We start from the raw sequence: 18467 nt of genomic DNA on the forward strand, positions 1-18467 counted from the left end.
GGAGAGTTATGAATGCAAAATACCTGCCCCCTTGAGGAGCAGATGGATATTGCAGAGGAGTGCACCTGCCAAGTACCTGTCATGTTTCCGGCACAGGGTCGCTGCTGTCTGTATATCACATTAGAGCAGCACAGACAGCAGGGCAGAGGAGACCAGAGCACTGTCAAAATATAGATATCTGTCTCCTGACCTCCTTGTTCAGGACATTGCAGTCCGAGGTCAGCAACCAACCACTCACATATCACACACTTCTGTCAACTGAGTCTTACGTTTCATAATCTCCTCCTGTCTTGTGCCACCTGGCTACATAAGTAGAAGGCAGCTTGTCCTGGATTTCTTATATAAGACAAGACTATTTATACAATCATTTGAAATTTTTTTGACATATTATGTTATTGCTATTTTTTTTATTCTAGTGCAAATGAAGGTGTCACTACAAGAGAGATTTTTGGAAGGACACAAGCTTAGTAATGTTGTTTTTTTATTTCATTTTTTACAATTGATCTATTGCAAACAAATACCTTGTAAAGGGCTGACATCGAAGCAGAGGCCACGACCAAAGTAATGCCGATGACTGAGTGGCTGTGGAATCCATCAGCATAGGTCATCATAACAATGCCGGCTATGGCCAAGATAGCAGCTACTATCTGTAGAGAAAGAGAGAGAGAGAGATGGAAAGATAAAGAGAGAAAGAGAGAGAGAGAGAGAGAAGGAGGAACATCAGCGAATGACGGATGGACTACACGCGGCTCGCAGTGTGGTGATAAAGACACCCGAGCCTTTCCTGCTGTGTAGGGACACAGCAGGCACACATGGCACATTGTTTTTCACTACAGAAGCATCATGGGACACGGCTTGTAATGGTGTGATTAAAATGTGGAGCTTATATTGTCCTCCTCAGTCTGCTTATTTGGTAGTTACATTTTCTCACATACAGTTACATACAAGTACAGTTACTCAAGTACTGTACTTTAACAAAATTTGGAGATATTTGTACTGTTTTATGCTACATTGTACTTCTACTTGACTACATTTTGGATTGTTTTGTACTTTTTCCTCCATTACATTTATTATTTGGTTTCTTTCCAGATTACGATTTTACATAAAATGCATATTAACACATACAACAAACTAATAAAGTACAAAAACGTGACTAGTGGTTTCAGCTTTTTGTATTGCTTGTGCCCCCTACTCTACATAAGTTGGTTGTTCAACATGGTTTCATTTTAATAACTGATTGAGGTACCAAATAAGAAAAACTCTCCAATGTTGTCAGTAAAATAAAGGATTGTTTTCATCTTTTCTCTCCTATTAAATCATCAGACAACAGCTCAGATTTATCTGAGGTAATAAATAATATAATTATGTTATAGATTATATCAGAGACGGGTTGATTTTCTTTTAACTTCATTTATCTGGTACTACTTCTGTAATTTTACTTTTAGTATAATTTTGGTAAAATGCAGGACTGACTTGTAGCGACATTTATTTAAATTAATGTATTGGTACCTTTAGTTAAGTAAAGGATCTGATTATACCTTCCATTAATTGACACACTGTGCACATGCTTTGAACACAACCAGCAGTTTCTACAGTGTTGGCTTTATTGTCTGACATTGATTTTCGTTACACTGCCATCATGTTTACAACTAAATACCCAACCTGATCTGCCAGCCCCCCACTCCTCACCCCCACTCCCATTCCCTGCTTCTGCAATTATCACAGCTTCAAAATGTCCATCCGTTTCTTCCTGCATTAAAATCAGCCGTGAGGAATCCAAAACAAAACATTTCATCTATGCTTTATACAATTAAAGTTTGTCTTTGCTATATGTTTGAGTGCATGTGTGTGTGAGAGTGTTCAGCTGAAGAATAGCGATGGGCACAGGGTGCCGTCCAGCTGAGTGGATAAGCTGTGCATTAAAAAGGTGTCAGGAAGATTAATGAGCCGTATGTTTTTGCTTGGCCAAAGCCCTTGGGCACCTTTGGCAAAATGGCTGTTTCTGCAGTGTAGGCTGGCTGTCAATCACAGCTACACCTTTCTTTTTGTGAGAGACTGTTTGCCTACAAGGTCAGCAACCACACATGTGTTAGTGTTTTAGTTTCTTGAGATGTTTTAGCACAGCGTCAAAGGAGGAAAGCATCATGTCACCTGCACATTGAATAGCTTATGTGATACCAGTGTTATTACTGCAGTGTACTGATGTAAGCTAGGCTGTATCTCACTCCCTTAACAATTGATACATCCAAATTCAAGTCACACATCAGCCAAAAGGCTCGTGGATTTATATAAGGACCTTCTAACCATTCTGACGTTTCCACTAAACTGAGTGATTTTTGTACATCATCACTGAAACAACATGTTTAATCCCTCTTTAATAAGGATGATTTAGCGTCCCCAATCTTTCTCTCTCCCCTCCTTCACTTTCTTGACAAACTTGTCCAAGATCCCCTGCACTGCTGCAGACATTCAAACACTGCAATCCCCACCACCAAGCAAAATAAACAGAGAGAGAAAGAAAGAAAGAGAGGCTGGGGGTGTAAGAGAGAGAGAGAGAAACAAGATTATTACAGTGTCTCTCACTGAGGCCTTTCATCGCAGATAATGGGGGTGGGGAGTTGCATGCACAAGGGAGAGTTGGGGTGGTTGTGCGTGTGTGAAAGAGAAAAGGGGGAAAGCCATTCTGCAGAGTGCAGGACAGCTGCAGATATGAAAGCATCTGAGGAGTGCAGTTGGGAAGGGAGCAGGACATACCTCAATTCACAAACCCTCACTCCTTCTCTCTCTTCATCCGAACATAATCATCTGACAAAAAACACACACAGACACACACCTGGAAACTCATTTGAATGACACAGTGATCACTGGTGGTACTGTCACAAAGGTAACATGCTCTCTACTCCTGAACCCTGCTTTTATGTGTGCAGCTCACACATTCAGCTGCAAATTCAGTCAGAGCAACACTACAACCAGTCAGAGTGCACCCCCAACCGGCACCGCCAGACACCGCCAACCAAGAGGGTGGGTCTGTCCGAGGTTTCTCCCTAAAAGGAAGTTTTCCTCACCACCCGACGTCTCATCGTAAAAGGGAGTTTTTCTTTGCCACTGTCGCACTAAATGCTTGCTCTTGAGGGAATTACTGAAATTGATGGGTCTTTGTAAATTATAGATTGTGGTCTAGACCTGCTCTATATGTAAAGTGTACTGTATTGTATAGGATAAATCCTTTGATAGTATTTGATACTATAAATAAAATTGAATTAAATTGAATTTTGTGTGTCATTACGAGTGAACTCTAGTGCACAATAGAGGTGATCCATACACACCAGGACTTAATTTAGATCCACACTTTACCAAAAGCGCTTAGCGGCAATAGTGGACTTCTTTCTCTCCACCAAAGCAAAGAGAGACACATTAAGAAGCCTAAAGGCAAGTGAAGGTTGTCATTTTAACAAATGTTATCCATCATACAGCGAGCCTTTGCCTGAAATATTGGTAAGTTATTGGACAATACTTGCTTATCAGATATATTATGCTAATATAAGCACAGACATGTAACATAGACAAAAAACTATTCAGCATTTTTGTCTTTGTCTATGTAAATGGATGATGTCCGCTACCCTTCCAAGGGGTCATAAGATTAACCTGATGGATGGGGCACACTTCTGCTACACAATTTTTTTTTTTTTTTTCTTGACATTTCTACAATTTTGACTTGGTTCTGTGACGTCACATGCCTCCAGGAGGCTATGAAAATTCTCAAATTCAGTCAATCTAGGAAGGAAAAATGCAACTCATAAATCAGATTTTTATGATTCATGATCATCAGAATTCATGATTCAGCCTGAAAAGTACAGTACTGGCCAAACTCTGATCTTAACTGAACTTAGTAGACTGTGGTAGAGACTGTGGTATATTAATTATTAATGAATTAAAAGATAATATTGCTTCCACATTGTTGATTCCAAAAACCAAAAGCTACATTGATAATATGAAACCTCTTACAAGCAAATGTATTAGCACATGGCCACAAGGGTTGCAACATGTCAGTAATGGGAATTTTGTGTGTTATTCTTATTATATATTAAATTGACACTATACAAATGACTTTCTTCCACCGGTTGCTTGTGTGTTTGTTATATTGTTGCTTATTGTTGTTTTTAAAGTGTAGCCTATAGGTTAAATAATAGTTTTACTGTTCACTTTTTTGTGACCTGTGCTTGACTCAGACTCTCTTTTAAAAATGTACCGGGAAACATGTTCTTGAAGTAATAAAAAAACAACCACATGCGCACATGCGCACATTCGCACTTGCACTCACACACACACACACACACACACACACACACACACACACACACACACACACACACACACACACACACACACACAGACGCACTCACCCTGACCCCCATGAAGCGGTCTCTTAGTACAATCCAAGACAGCAGGAAGACGAAGGCCTTGTTACAACAGAAGAGCGCTGACACGTCTGTTGTGTTAATCTTCCTGAGGGCCTGCAGGTACAGGTAGTTGGTGAGGATCCACAGCAAGCCAAAGGGAGCTATCTTGGTCAAAAACACCTTGGGTGTCAGTCCGTCATCCCCGAAAAACCTACAGCACTCCCTGTGCAGAGACATAATGCAGAGCATGGTGTTAACATATTGACAGAGAGTTGATGAGTTTTTGGGGTCTGGAACTTTACAGTTATCAATATTTATGAACAAAAACAGCTCTGTCTGAACAAATTATCCCAAAGAGACTCTAATCGGTGATGAGTGTGTGAAGAAATTCCCATTTTAACAGTTACGTCTAGATGAACATTGCATTGCAAGGCATGTGGGACTGAGAGAAATAAGCAAATATTTACAAATGCAATCAGATCTGCCGCAAGGAATTAAAGATAAATAAATCTCATCCTTCTCCATTAATGACAGTAAACTACTTATTTCCTCCTCATGTGTTTTATATGATTTGTCTTTACCAGTTGAAGGCTCCAAGATATTAGTATCTGATAAATACACTAGGGACATACATTTATGCATGTTCAATATATGAGGCAAGTTTGTGGTGATCCATTATAATAAATCATAGTGAGCTCTGTCTTACTGGACATACATTTGAAGTAAAACTTAAACTGGTGATCGATGACGAGGAGTCAGTCTGTTGACATTTTGTTATCTTCATGAAGTAAGTCAACTTCGAGGGCTGGACTTGATCCTTGTCTAAAAAAGTGTTTAACTGCACGCAAGAAGTCAAATATTTGAAAAGGATGATAATGCCCTTAAATAAAAGCAGAGAGTCTAAAGCTATTAGCCTGACTGACAGTCAATGTGTCACAATGTAACGTGAGAGAGGAACCAAAGCGTGACATTGTGTATCAGTATCAAAATACTTGATAGTGATCCTGTCTCTTCTGTTTGGAAATTTTCTACTCGATAAGACGTTACATTGCATCACTCTGTGGTGCCAAGAAAAGCTACACCCCTGAGTCAAAATATAACATTTTTTTTGAAGAACTGGCATTTTGATGGTGCTCTTGAGTTACACCGTTTAATCATCAGCTCCAGAGAGCTGAGTCAGCGGCACTAAACTCGCATCCCCTTTATAAACACATTGATTTAGTGGCAATCACGTTAAAGTCTATCATCATTTCATTACAGACACTGAATACACCACCTTCAAATCCAAACCACTGGATAGTTTGTGGTTTGTTTCTGCTGTACTGCTGCACTTGTGAGACCTGTAATCTGCATTGATTTTGGAAAGCCTTCAAACTCTACAACTGCACTGAGGAAGGTTGTCGAGCAGCATCCAGCAGCAAAATGTTTCAACTTAGCAAGTTTTCTCTGGTAGTAGACATTTAAAGAGCCTGGACATCATTTGTATTCGGTGTCCTTGGTATTGAGAAAATCAAAATCAGCATTAGAAATCAATGTATTAGTTTTTTCTGAGCTTTTAATGACATCTTGTCAGCTAAGTCAATTAAGCAACTTAACTGAGCAAGCTCCAAGTCTGGCATATTAAAACCTAAGGAAAAAAAGCTAGTAAGTGGACCGTAAGTCAACATTGTTTTTGGACAAACTACTATCTCCAAGGTCAATAAGGAAATTCAATGCTCAACTCAAACACACTAATTGTTATTTTAGCTCTCCAGTGAAAACCTCTAAAATGCAAAAGTTTCAGGAACTGAAAAATAATATCTTTGCTTTCACACGGACAACTTTTGAATTAATTCAAGAGACTTTGAAAATGGTTTCTTAATAACCAAGAACAGTCAAAGCCTCTCAAACTACAGCAAAGAGAAGCATTTCCTCCTCATATTGAAGTCAAAAGATGAACAGCCTGATTTTATTTAATGAGGAGATGTCTCTTGCAGCTACAATATGTCAGGTACATCTCAAAAGGTGATGCAGAGTGTAATTAAGAACATCTTCCTTTTACAGTAAAGGAGAATCTTTGTATCTTGTATCTATGAGGAGAGACACCAGCCGTTACCAACGTCGGGTATTTGCCTCTACTTTGGTCTTCGATTTACATAAAGAGACTAGACAGCTATTACAAATGTCAACTCTTGGTCTCTATTTCTCCACATGTTTTAAGATTCACCAGCAGGTTGGTTTAAACAAACATAAAAGAAGAGTGTTTGATATTCGGAGCACATCCGCTCCACTTGAGGAGGAGTGGGAGCCCCAGATCCTTACGTAATAGCACATCAGGTAGCAGAGATAACATTTTTGATCGTTTTAAGTGTGAATGCACATCTAACACACTGAGGTGTATATTCTTTAAGTTTGCTTCAGCAGCATAACTAAAGATGGCTTTGGAACCTGATATTGCAAATTAAGTCAATGGTGGGCTATTTTAGAAAAAAAATATGAACAGGGAATGATGGAAGGTAAACAACTCTGTTCATCCAGTAAGATTATTAACATGTTTACATTAATAGAATGCAGATAACCCATCTTCTGATTGTAAGCACCTGGCTTGTCTTGCGACCTTTTGGGGGGAAATTTCCCACAAGGCTTTTCAACAATCTCCACAGGATGTGTCTAAGCATTTCAGCTGTAGTTTGTATCTCTATATAGAAGAATAGTGAGACTATTTCTTTGTTCCAACAAAACTTTCCACAAAATGATTTCTAATGACTGCATTGCATTCTGGTCTACTGAGGCTGCTTCTGATGGGGACACAGAGAAATTGCTTTCTATTCTATGATGGTAAATTCTATGAGATAAAGTCAGTGCATCATCACTGAGGATAGAAAGAAACCAATTTCCTTTGACTATCGTTGACTTCACATACACGGTTGATATTTTTCTTGTAGTCATTTCTGTTGTAGCTGGAGAAGAAATATTTGTGATGTGTGTGTATTTGGCTTGGTTAGCCGTACAGTAAGAAAAACAATTTTTTAGCAATTGAACTTGAGAAGTGTTTTAGGGCGGATAAGATGCACTGTTAAGTAGACCCTTATGAACTGAAATTCATAACATCCTCCCCCTTATAATGGTACATTGATGCATTGTCAGCATTACTACAATACAACATTGCTCAGGGCATTGAGATTCAGTTTTTCCATTGCAAATGATTGCTGTTCATCCCAACCTTAATTTTAAGCTCCATATGAAATCCCTTGTTCAGTCATGTTTTTTTCCAACTAAGGAACATTGAGAAAAGCAGACCCTTTCCCCAAGAGTCGTCCGTGCTTTTACAGCATTACGTCCTGTCTAGACTACTGTAACACTTTGTTTACCTCGTTTATCTCGACCCCTGTGGCTCATTTTAATTTAAAGGAGCAGTTTGTATTTTGCAGGGGCCTCCAGTTTTCCGATCTGGGACATCTGGCTGTTCCAAGTCAAGGTAGGTGTTTGAGCTTTTGCTTGCTGTTGTTGCTCTTTGACTCTGGAACAGCCTCTACAAAGTCTCAAAGAAGACTCAAATCAAAACCTAATTTTAGTTTGGCTTATTTTTTAGATTTAAATTCTTAATTCTCCTTATTTTAAATTGTATCTCTGTTTAAAGGTCCAGTGTATAACGTTTTTGGTTGTTTATTTTTAAAATCGGTGCCACCACCATCAATTATAAGTATTCCTTTTGGCTTGAAATTTGACATTTTCACGTGCATGAACTTGTGCCATCTTACGCAACCCTAACCCTAACCCCCAATACGTAATCAGGTAAGGGACATAAAGGATATACTACTGCCTGTCGCATTTTTGCTGTCACATGATCAACTTACAGGTACTGCTAATGCTAAATGCTTACCAGCCCCAACCAGTTTGTAAAAACTAAAGACCACACGTATTCAAAATCCATATTTCAGGAACAGGAGTCTTCTTCTTCACCCAGAAAAAAAGGATATTGAAAAGAGAAAGAGACCTGCTTTTTGAAGCGTGGAGCTGTAATACTTTGAACTGCGTGGTGCGAGAGAGTTGATTGCGATATATGATTTCAACGCTAGATGGGAGAAATCCCTACACCTTGCACCTGTAAAAATTGATATGTAAATAATGTTTACTTGCTCGCTTGCATGCAGTGAGAGACTTCCCACCTGAATCTCTGTCTGGGCGTCTGCCTTTCTGGACTCTTGCACACGTGGCCGATGTAGTAGAGGGGGAAGAAAAGGCTGTTCCAGGAAGTGGCGAACCAGGTGAGAGTGAAGGGGGCGTCAAACTGCTTAAAGGTCAGCTTGGCCAGCTGAGTAGAGCCTGCCCAGGAGGAGCACACACATATCACCATTGCGACTCCCCACAGGGCCTTCCGCACCTGTACGGTTGTTACTCTGATGCAGCAGTGGAGCTTCCGTCTGTTGGAGCCGGACTCTGCTCCGGCCGCAGCACCAGCAGACTGTGCGTCTGTGGTGCCCACCACATTCTCCCTGATGCGGTCTTCTCCTGTGGATGAACACATATGTGTTAGACTGAAAATCTAAACACACTGAAATGTGTTCTATGATCAAGAATATTTTTTTTCAGTACTTTCTCAGCTGAGGAGTTTTGTTATGCCCCTAGGAACCATAATTAAACATTATTTATCTTGATGAGAACTGAGACCTTTTAGTGTTTTCTCTGTGTGCATGACTTCAGATCACCCATGTCTTTTTTTGGCTTAAAATAGCTTATTTCACAGCATAATTGAACTTGAAGGTGATCAATCAAGATATCTGAGTTTAAAATGTGGTGTTCAAGTGTGACAGGCTTCAGCCAAACAGAGGACAAAAGAGGGCAAGATCTGATATCCAATCCAAGACGACCTCTTCTCCACCTTGTGTACATAGGCGTGTGGTTTGTGTGTGTATATGTGTGTGCATGCGTGCGTGTGTGCGTGCGTGTGTGAGTGAGAGTTTGCCCAAGCGCAAAATGGCACACACAGCAACGCTTAATTTTGCTATTGCTCCTGTCAGAACCTGATAGCCTCCGTATTTCTTTAATAATGTGGGAATTGAAGCAAAGTGTCGATGTGTTTTCTGTCCCACTCACGCCCACTCTGTGCATCAAAGCTGATTCACTTACCAAGGTCATTTTGTTATCTCAAGTCATTGGAATCACTCATGGATACTTATTATTGTCTGCTCTAAACAAATCAGTTACAGCTGTTTAATCATTGCGTGGAAGCATAAAAGCAAAGAAGCTCAAACGCAATATAACAAAAGATATATTATCCATACAGGAGATGTGCATTCCCTCAGCCTCCCTTTATTGCTCTGTGACATTGTGTATTAGCAATTAATTAACATATCTTGGCTAAGAATTAGCACAGTACACTAACGATGAACACCAATTAGTAATGCCCTCATAAATAATTGTATTTGTATTTGAGTCAAACAGAGCCTATAGCTAAACTTTTACCAAAGAAACCCAAACTGCAAGATCCCAACGTTTCAATCAGAGTAGTGTAAGTGAGGGGACAACACAGTAAACAACACCCAACTACATGCACTATATTCATTATGGCTGTATAATATGGGATATAATATACACCATTCATCTTCTGAACTTCCTGCCTTCCAACAAGTTAAAACTGAGGAGTCTCCCTATGGGTGCTTCTAGAGGTAATAATGTGCCGCAGGGAGACTTTTGCCGATTCATATGCACTGTACAGTGCTGACTAGAATACAGAACGCACTTCCAAGGCCTCAGCAAGACTACCATAAATCTAACTTATGTTGGGTTTACACTGTGAAAATTGTCATTGTACAGCAACAACAGGACACTGAACTATCTCATATTATTTAATCTATTCAGCACTGATTACACTGTCTGCCTTTATTTTATTGTGATCTGTGCAGTCAAAGGGACACCTATTGCCTAAGCAGCTTGCTACTACTTTACAAAATATCTGTACACAAGGCTATCCATCATGACCGATGAGACAATTCATTCTTCTGGAAGAGCTGCCTCTGACCTTGCCAGGTGGTCTCATCATACAACAGATTACCATCCCTGATGACTATCACCTCCCATGCTAATGCCCCGGCTTCCCCAGGCTCTCTGCTGAATGCGCAAGAGAGTCTGATTTCTGTTTATCTTCAACAAAAATGAATGTGATGCAATCAAGATGAAATATGCTGCATAAATTGGGCATCTTGAACAATGCTTCTTACACCTGAAAAAAAAGCAATTGACTGCTCGGACCATTTTGTGTTACATTTGGCAGAAATCCTCAATGAAAGAGGATTCAAGATCATTGACTGTTCTTGCAATAAAATGATGAATCAGCAAAGACCAAAAAAAAAAGAGAGACAGTAGCACGTGGACAAATGTCTGTCAAAGGCTAATGCACAAGGGTGAGAATTAGGTTTCTCTATTCTGAGCTCGAAGCCTCTTTGTCTTGTTCTGAAGGTCATCTCATGTTTACGCTTCCCAGTTTTTGTCCTTCCTGGGCCTCCGTCCCACATCCTGTGGCCCTAGCCACTGCTCCATACTGCAGCACAGTTTAATCTTCCAAATGCAGTAATGGGCCGAGCCAATCAGCCTCCAGAGAGGCACTAGGGTCCAGCTAAGCACTTCCAGCTCTGGCACATGGAAACACACTGAGTAAAGTGTCATGACAACATTAAGCATAGCGATATTCCTTTCACCCAGAAATCTGTTAGCACAATATTCTGAATATATGAAATACGTTGTATACGTTATTTATTAAAGCTTCTATGATTAAATGCTGAGACATCAAGTTATTTTCATTTGTTACGCACTGACTCAATGTTTTCAGAGTAACGCTTTCGACATGCTGATCGTGACTAATTATACTGTATCAACCTTAAATGGTGGTGATAACTATTATGGATTACTGCTGAACTCATCAGTGTGAGAGAGCTGGGTCAGTAGAGTGCCTGAGTGAGATAAAAAGGCTCCTCCACTAATAGTATTTGAAGCCATTATTACCATGACTGAAAAACCCAGTAAGAGCCTCTTTCTGTAACTGCTGAATAACTAAATGATAGCTCTTAACCTTATCTGTTTGTAATTAAATGGAAACTGGTCAGACAGTCAAGGTCAGACATTACTGCAGTAAAGCCTACAAAGAGCCTTTGGAATCTTTGGATTGAAAGTGTATTTTTTTTTATTATTTCTCATAATTAATATCAGCCTTTTTGGAACTAAAAGAGATTGGGATTAGGTGTAGTTGCAGATTGCTGTATTCTAGCAAAGATGCTTAATTTAACCCTATATGTAAATATCTCCACTCATTCAACACAGTCTATGTCCAAATGCGCTTAACTGAATGTATCAGGCTTCTGTGAAATCACTGGAGACATGAAGAAAGTATTGGCATCCTTGTAAGACCAGCTTTGGATCCACTCTGACAACTCTATTGCTTTTCCTCCTCAAATGCATTCATCCCGACCATTCACCTGATTAAGGGCACACTAACACCTTAGAATTCCACCTGTACAAGTGAAAGTGACAGAGAAAGTGTCAAAAATAAGATTTTGCTGTGGTACATAAAGCTTTTATCAACAGAAATAATACTATTTCAGCCCTGCTGGGTCTTTAACACAGCAAAGAATGGAACACCTTTCTCCCTAAATTACATTTTAGAATACAAACCCACTTGTTCTATGCAACATTTCTCCACCTGAGTGTATCACTAAAGGCACAGTAAATCAATCCTATATGTATGCCTATAGTGTTGTAGTATACTGAGACCCTCATAGGGAGAGTATTGTACATATGTCCTACTTACAGTAAGGCCGAAGCACTCCGACTGGTGTTAAGATTTATCTGGCCAGTTTTCCAGTTTTTCTCCCATCTCAGTCCACGCTTCCCTGCTTCCCAACCACCCTCATTCCCACTTGCTTTCTTCCTCCCCCCCTGCAGAATCTGCAGTGCAGATCTCTCATGCTGATAGCTGCAAATCCCAAATGTGCCAGCAGAGCCCTGTCTGACTGCCTGCTCTCACACTTCACAGAGCCTGGCCATGACAGGCCGTGAAAGCCCAACTATGCCCCTCTGTTGCTCCCTGAACAGGCCACCGCCTACGCCATTCTCTCTGCTGTCCTGCTACTCCCAGAGCAAGAACGGAGATCCTAGAAGGCAGCAGTGACAATGACTTCAGGCTTGTATTGGTTCACCAGGGTGGCAGTACAACTGTCTGGAGCGCTTCACTGGGATCTCAAGTTGGAGAGGTTTGTCTGTTTGACGACACCTTTGTGGGAGTGAGAGTGCACATCAGCGCTCTGCCTCAGTGGTTCAAGGGGGTAAACAGATCAATCACCGATACACACTTCAGAGGAACTCTTCTTCTTGTCTTATAGTTTCTGCTTGGTGATGAATATGAATTGACTGGTGCAATTTACTCATTGTGTTATGTTAATAATCAAACATTATACCATACGCTGTACAATATAATTGTTCTGTATGTTCTACATTCTGTATGTTGTACACTCGAGACACTTTATAGATAGAATAGGTCTAGATCACAATCTTTAATTTACAAAGACCCAACAATTACAGTAAATCCCCCAAACTCCCTTTTAAGCAGAAAAACCTTGAGTGATGAGTAAAACTTCCTTTCAGGGCGAAACTTTGGACAGACCCAGGCTCTTGGTGGGCGGTTGTCTGACGGTGCTGGTTGGGGGCATGATGAACAGTGGCAATTATGTCACAATAAGTAGGCAGGGCGTAGCAGGGTGTAGCAGGACACAGTATGCCGTAGCAGGGTGTAGCCAAGCATAACAAGGTAATGCGGGGCGTAGGCGTGACTGTGGCTACACACCCTATCCTGCTAGTCTAGGCGAACGCTGCAACTCTTCACTCCCTAAATGTATGCTTTCTAGGAAGAGAAGCAGAGATACGGAGGGGGCACGCCATGACTCTGGCTACAGACCCTCCCCTGCTGGTCTAGGCAAACTGCAACACTTTACTCCCTAACTATAAGCTTTATCAAAGAGGAGAGTTTTACTTTTACTCTTAAATGTGGTGACGGTGTCTGCCCCCCGAGCCCAGACTGGGAGCTGGTTCCACAGGAAATGAGCCTGATAGCTGAATGCTCTAAGTCCCACTCTACTTTTAGAGACTCTAGGAACCATAAGTCACTCTGCATTCTGGGAATATAACATTTCAACATAATCTAGATTTTAAAAATGAAAAAGTTCAAAATTAAAGATTAAAATGCAAAACGCTTGCTCTGTCAATCTTTAGCTGTCACACAACATCAATCCTTCCATCAGTAGTCTCAATAAAAATAAATCCTTCAATCCCATGTTGACTAAAGCGGTTTGTCATTCCTGACATGTCAAAGTCTGAGCCTTACAGTCTGTTTTTGTTTAAAAAGTAAGGCATAATCTGGGAAGTTGTATGAACTTCACATTAGAGAAGGATGGTAGTTTGGTCATGGCAGGTCACACAGACAGACAGAAGACAGACAGGCAGCAGTCAGTGTCTTTGTAATCTCTGAGTCTGACAGACAGTGGGAGTCTGTGATACTTGAATGTGACAGCTTGGTCAGGCCAATCTGACAGTCAGAGGCCTTTCAACACACCAGAGCAGGCTCATCTGACAGCCTGTCTCGTTCAATAAAACAACAGAGTCAGGCGGCGAACACGTCCTGCCGCGCCAACCAGCTGATGGCTGGGACCACATGGGCTGAGGGGACAAAGGCCCAGGAGGGCAGACAAGGGCGGTACTGTTACTGATCCCCCTCTCCTTAACTCCCGACCGGTTTCTCCTTCAACCTCAAAGGACAACAGAGCAACTTTCTCACTGAGCTGCAAAGTTGTTTGTCACTGCCCTGACCTGCCCAGCTGGTTCACCAGATGCTCAAGATACAGGTCAATGCTGCGGCCCTCTGATGCCTCATTGGTAAGTGACATGACAAAACACAGGTGCAAGCAAGCCAGTACGTGTTTGTGTACGTGACCTGTGTGTTAGAACAGAGCAATAGCAATTACTCATATTGGGCATACACTGGGGCGGCTGTGGCTCAGTGGTAGAGCGGTTGCCTGCCAATCGGAAGGTTGGTGGTTCGATCCCCGCCCCTGCAGTCATTGTCGAAGTGTCCTTGGGCAAGACACTGAACCCCGAGTTGCCCCCGGTGCTGCGCATCGGAGTGTGAATGTGTGTGAATGTTTATCTGATGAGCAGGTGGCACCTTGTACGGCAGCCCCGGCCACAGTGTATGAATGTGTGTGAATGGTGAATGTTCCCTGTAGATGTAAAAGCGCTTTGAGCAGTTGTTAAGACTGGAAAAGCGCTATATAAATACAGCACATTTACTGCCCAACAGTATATCCCCCAGTCCTGAAGCATCCCCCCCCTCTCTCTTGCAGTCCCTTACAACAGTGACTGTAGCCTGATGGACCTGCAGTTAAACAGACTGGCATGAGTCCCAGCACTTTCCGCTACAAATCAATATAAAAAAAGATTGGACACAGCGCCCCTGTTGAAGTAATGGATAAGCAACCACTGCAGGTGTACATTTTGAGCGGTTTTACTCCCTCCCTGTACCCCAAGGCCACTTTAAATACAGGAACCCTATTAGACTTACCTACTTCACTGTTTTTGAATACATTTTTTTGCTGACATTATTTTCTGGCTGGTCACATCTGCTGTAGGGATGGTGGAAATGTTTTGTTATTTCAGCTTTGTAATAATTAGCCTTTTATGTCCACCACAACTGTACCATCAGGTCTACTGGCTGGATATGCAGCCCTCCTGCACCCTGAAGAAAGCTTTCAGATCAACTCCCTCAATTTAGGATTACAATTTAGAGCTTCCTCTTTACACATTTTTGGGGAGGATTTTTCTCATTTCTCATTTGACGTAAAAATAAGATATGCACCTAGCTCATGGCAGCAAACCTCAAATTAACATACACATCACACAATTTAGCATCTAACAACGATCCATCTAATCAGTTTAATTTGACTCATTAAGGCTTTCTCTGCACACACACTCTGCATTTATGTAAATAAACCGGAGCAAAAGCTTGGCCTTGGGATAAAACAAAAGCCCTGTCATTTTGTATTTATTGCACACCTATCAAGTGAGAAAGGCCCGATTTACTTCCTTTAACAAATGAATTTGAAAAGCAATACTCCTCTGACTACCTTTAAAGTCAACTCCAATTCCTTTCAAAGGATCAAAGTGAGATGTGCCTTTTTAAGCTTGGAAATGAAAACTCCAAAATGATCCTCATAGCTGCTTCTGGTGATCTTTTAACACAACTGGTGAAGGTTAAACATATGTATATGTATACTTTTTTTCCAGCAGATGTAGCCTCATCTCTGTGCTGAGGTTATTGCTAGTCTCACAGGCATGAATGTACATTTGCATACAAATAAGACAAAGGCAAATAAGTATAAGACGCAAGATTCTATTTATGTCCTTTGTGAGTGCGCATCAAGTTTTTTTTTTTTTTTATACAGCCTGCCACTTTTCTCATTTGAAAGCCATGATGTCTCTCTCTCTAATGGGTGCATGGGCCAAACTCTCTGGGCACGCAAAGCAGAGAAAGACAAGGTACCCTTGCCCTTTATGACCTCATAAGGGGCAGGATTCCAGAAAATGAGCTTTCATTTTCTCAAAGGCAGAGCAGGATACCCAGGGCTCAGTTTACACCTAGCGCCATTTCTTGCCACTGAGAAACCATGGGCAGGCTGTTGGAACGCATATTAATGTTTAAAAAACTCATAAAGTGAAATGTTCATGCCACGTGTCCTTCGAAGGAAAGTAGGATGATTCTGGGATCTGCTGCCTGATGGTCAATTGTTGTGTTTCTAGTCTCTCGTGATGATGAAAGCAATAATAAGTCTAATGTCAAAATTGATTGGTTCCATCAAAGCGAGAAGCTTCACTGCTTCTGACTTAATAATTCCAGAAAAGATGTTGGTGGTCTAGTGACAATACAAGATATTAAAAAAATAACTAGAATGTCATGTTGAATTACAAAATAAATCAAATTAAACTTCTGAATTTTGCTGTGGATGTTAACTGAAACGTACACAAAAAAAAAGGCCACTGAAAATCTCCAACTGAAAAGAATAACTCTTTGACAGTTGGGCGCAGGTTGTTAACGGGGAGAACAGAGATTTTGGAGCTGTTGTTACATAATCAGAGGAGTCTCGGAATAGTGGTGTGTTGATCCGCTGGCCCTCCCCCCCCCCCCGCGATTCCTTTTTCCTTCAGACCAGCTGCTGAAATGGGAAGCTGAACAATCACATCACAAACGCTACGGCTTTGTTTCGTTTTAAAAATGTACAATACTGTATCACCCTCAACACACACATTTCCATCCCTTTCCATCCGCAGCAGCTTTTGTTAATTCTGAATAAAGAAGCTTTCCAAATAACAGCCCACCATCTCAGCTATTCTGAGAATAAACTATTTTGAGCTGACATTCACACTAATAAGCTTACAAATCATTGGTAATCCTTGGATTCTGAGGTTACCCAGAATGCCTTACAGTGACTGAATATATGCAACACAGTTTAAACAGCTATAGCATCTGTTTAGTTTATTTGTCTTCTGCAGTGTATATATGAATCTGCATGAAAATACCTCATTTATAGTCTAGCAGCTGGTCTTGTTATAAATTAGGATGTATTTTCATATATTTCCACATTAATGTAACTGTTGTAAACTCCCAAACAATAGGACGTGTAGGTTAAGCTTCACTGACATGTTTGAGTTAGCAAGCTCTGTAGCTCAGGTTCTTACAACAGAGCATGAGAGGTACACAACTGCACAGTGATTTACCTTATTGTCTTCATAATTAACTTTCGTACTAAACCTTGTTTTAGAGGCTACACTGACATTTTGCCAAATTACCTCCACTTGCCGCGCTGTCCCAATTTGACTGGTCGCCATCAATGTTTATTCAAGCACTACATTACTGCACTGCACAAACCACAGCTACCAGCAGTGTGACATTAAGCTGATCAACAGTAATTGCATCTGTCATCACACCCTCTGAGAACTCTTTTCATGCACCACAACATGTGTATGTGTGTTTTCATCATGCAATCATTAATAAAACAATGAAACTTGAAGACATAAATGTATGCAAAGAATGTAAGTTTATATGCTCCAATCATTTGTCAGTTTGGTTTAATCCCTATTTTTTTTTTTTAGGTATGCGAGGAATTACTTCCGATGCGAGGCACTAATATGCTGTGAATTTAGTTTACTCTGGTCTCATGCCAAACACTGAGACGTGCACTAGTCCTCTGAGCTGAGGGGCGGATTAAAGAATGCATGACACCCCTCCTTTGCACAAGCGTGAGTCATTAGGAGAACATTGTAGAGTTGGGAAGACATGATATGAGACTATACACGTTCAAGATGGCAGGACAGGTGATGCAGCAGCACACACAGAAACACACACACACACACAAACACACACACACACACACACAAACACACACACACAGAAACACACACACACACAAACACACAAAAACACACACACACACACACACACACACACACACACACACACACACTTTAGTTGTGACTGTTACAGCCAGTGATGGGTGGAGGGTGGTGAGTGTGAAGGGGAACCCCTGCTGCAATAACAACTTATGATCCTCCCAGTGGAGCAGTGTATTTAATGCGTCAATAACATGGTAATGCAGGTCGATTTTAGGCTTCATTTTGGGGGTTTCAGCAACATCACACGATGAACGAAATTCCTAAATAAATAATGCGATGAAATTCCGAGTGACGATCCGCATGGAATTAATCAGGATGCTGTCTGGTGTCAGGTTGTTTGCATACATGTTGTATAATAGATTTAAATGGAGCCTAATATAAGTTGCGGGCATGATTGATTCCCGTGATGTTTTATCTTGCTTGCATTTCTAAAGTTGGAGAAATATTTCATCTGAAATCGTCTCTCTCAGATTAACAGAGGGGCACTTCTAAATGTAGAGTATTCTGTGAAAAGACATAACAGGCTGCCTATCACACACACACACACACACACACACACACACACACACACACACACACACACACACACACACACAC

General features: G+C 41.0%; 1 protein-coding gene across 1 annotated transcript in view; it reads right to left on the minus strand.

The window, feature by feature from the left end:
- slc35f3b (solute carrier family 35 member F3b) overlaps nucleotides 1–18467 on the minus strand; it is a 45424-nt gene that overhangs the window by 2889 nt on the left and 24068 nt on the right. The window contains exons 3-5 of the mRNA XM_034898276.1: nucleotides 8549–8891; nucleotides 4404–4623; nucleotides 522–647 (exon numbers count right to left, since the gene is read on the minus strand). Coding sequence (XP_034754167.1) covers nucleotides 522–647; nucleotides 4404–4623; nucleotides 8549–8891 — 689 coding nt within the window. The remainder of the gene's footprint in view (nucleotides 1–521; nucleotides 648–4403; nucleotides 4624–8548; nucleotides 8892–18467) is intronic.

This window comes from Etheostoma cragini, chromosome 17 (genome assembly GCF_013103735.1).
Source record: "Etheostoma cragini isolate CJK2018 chromosome 17, CSU_Ecrag_1.0, whole genome shotgun sequence".
Taxonomy (NCBI): Eukaryota; Metazoa; Chordata; class Actinopteri; order Perciformes; family Percidae; genus Etheostoma; species Etheostoma cragini.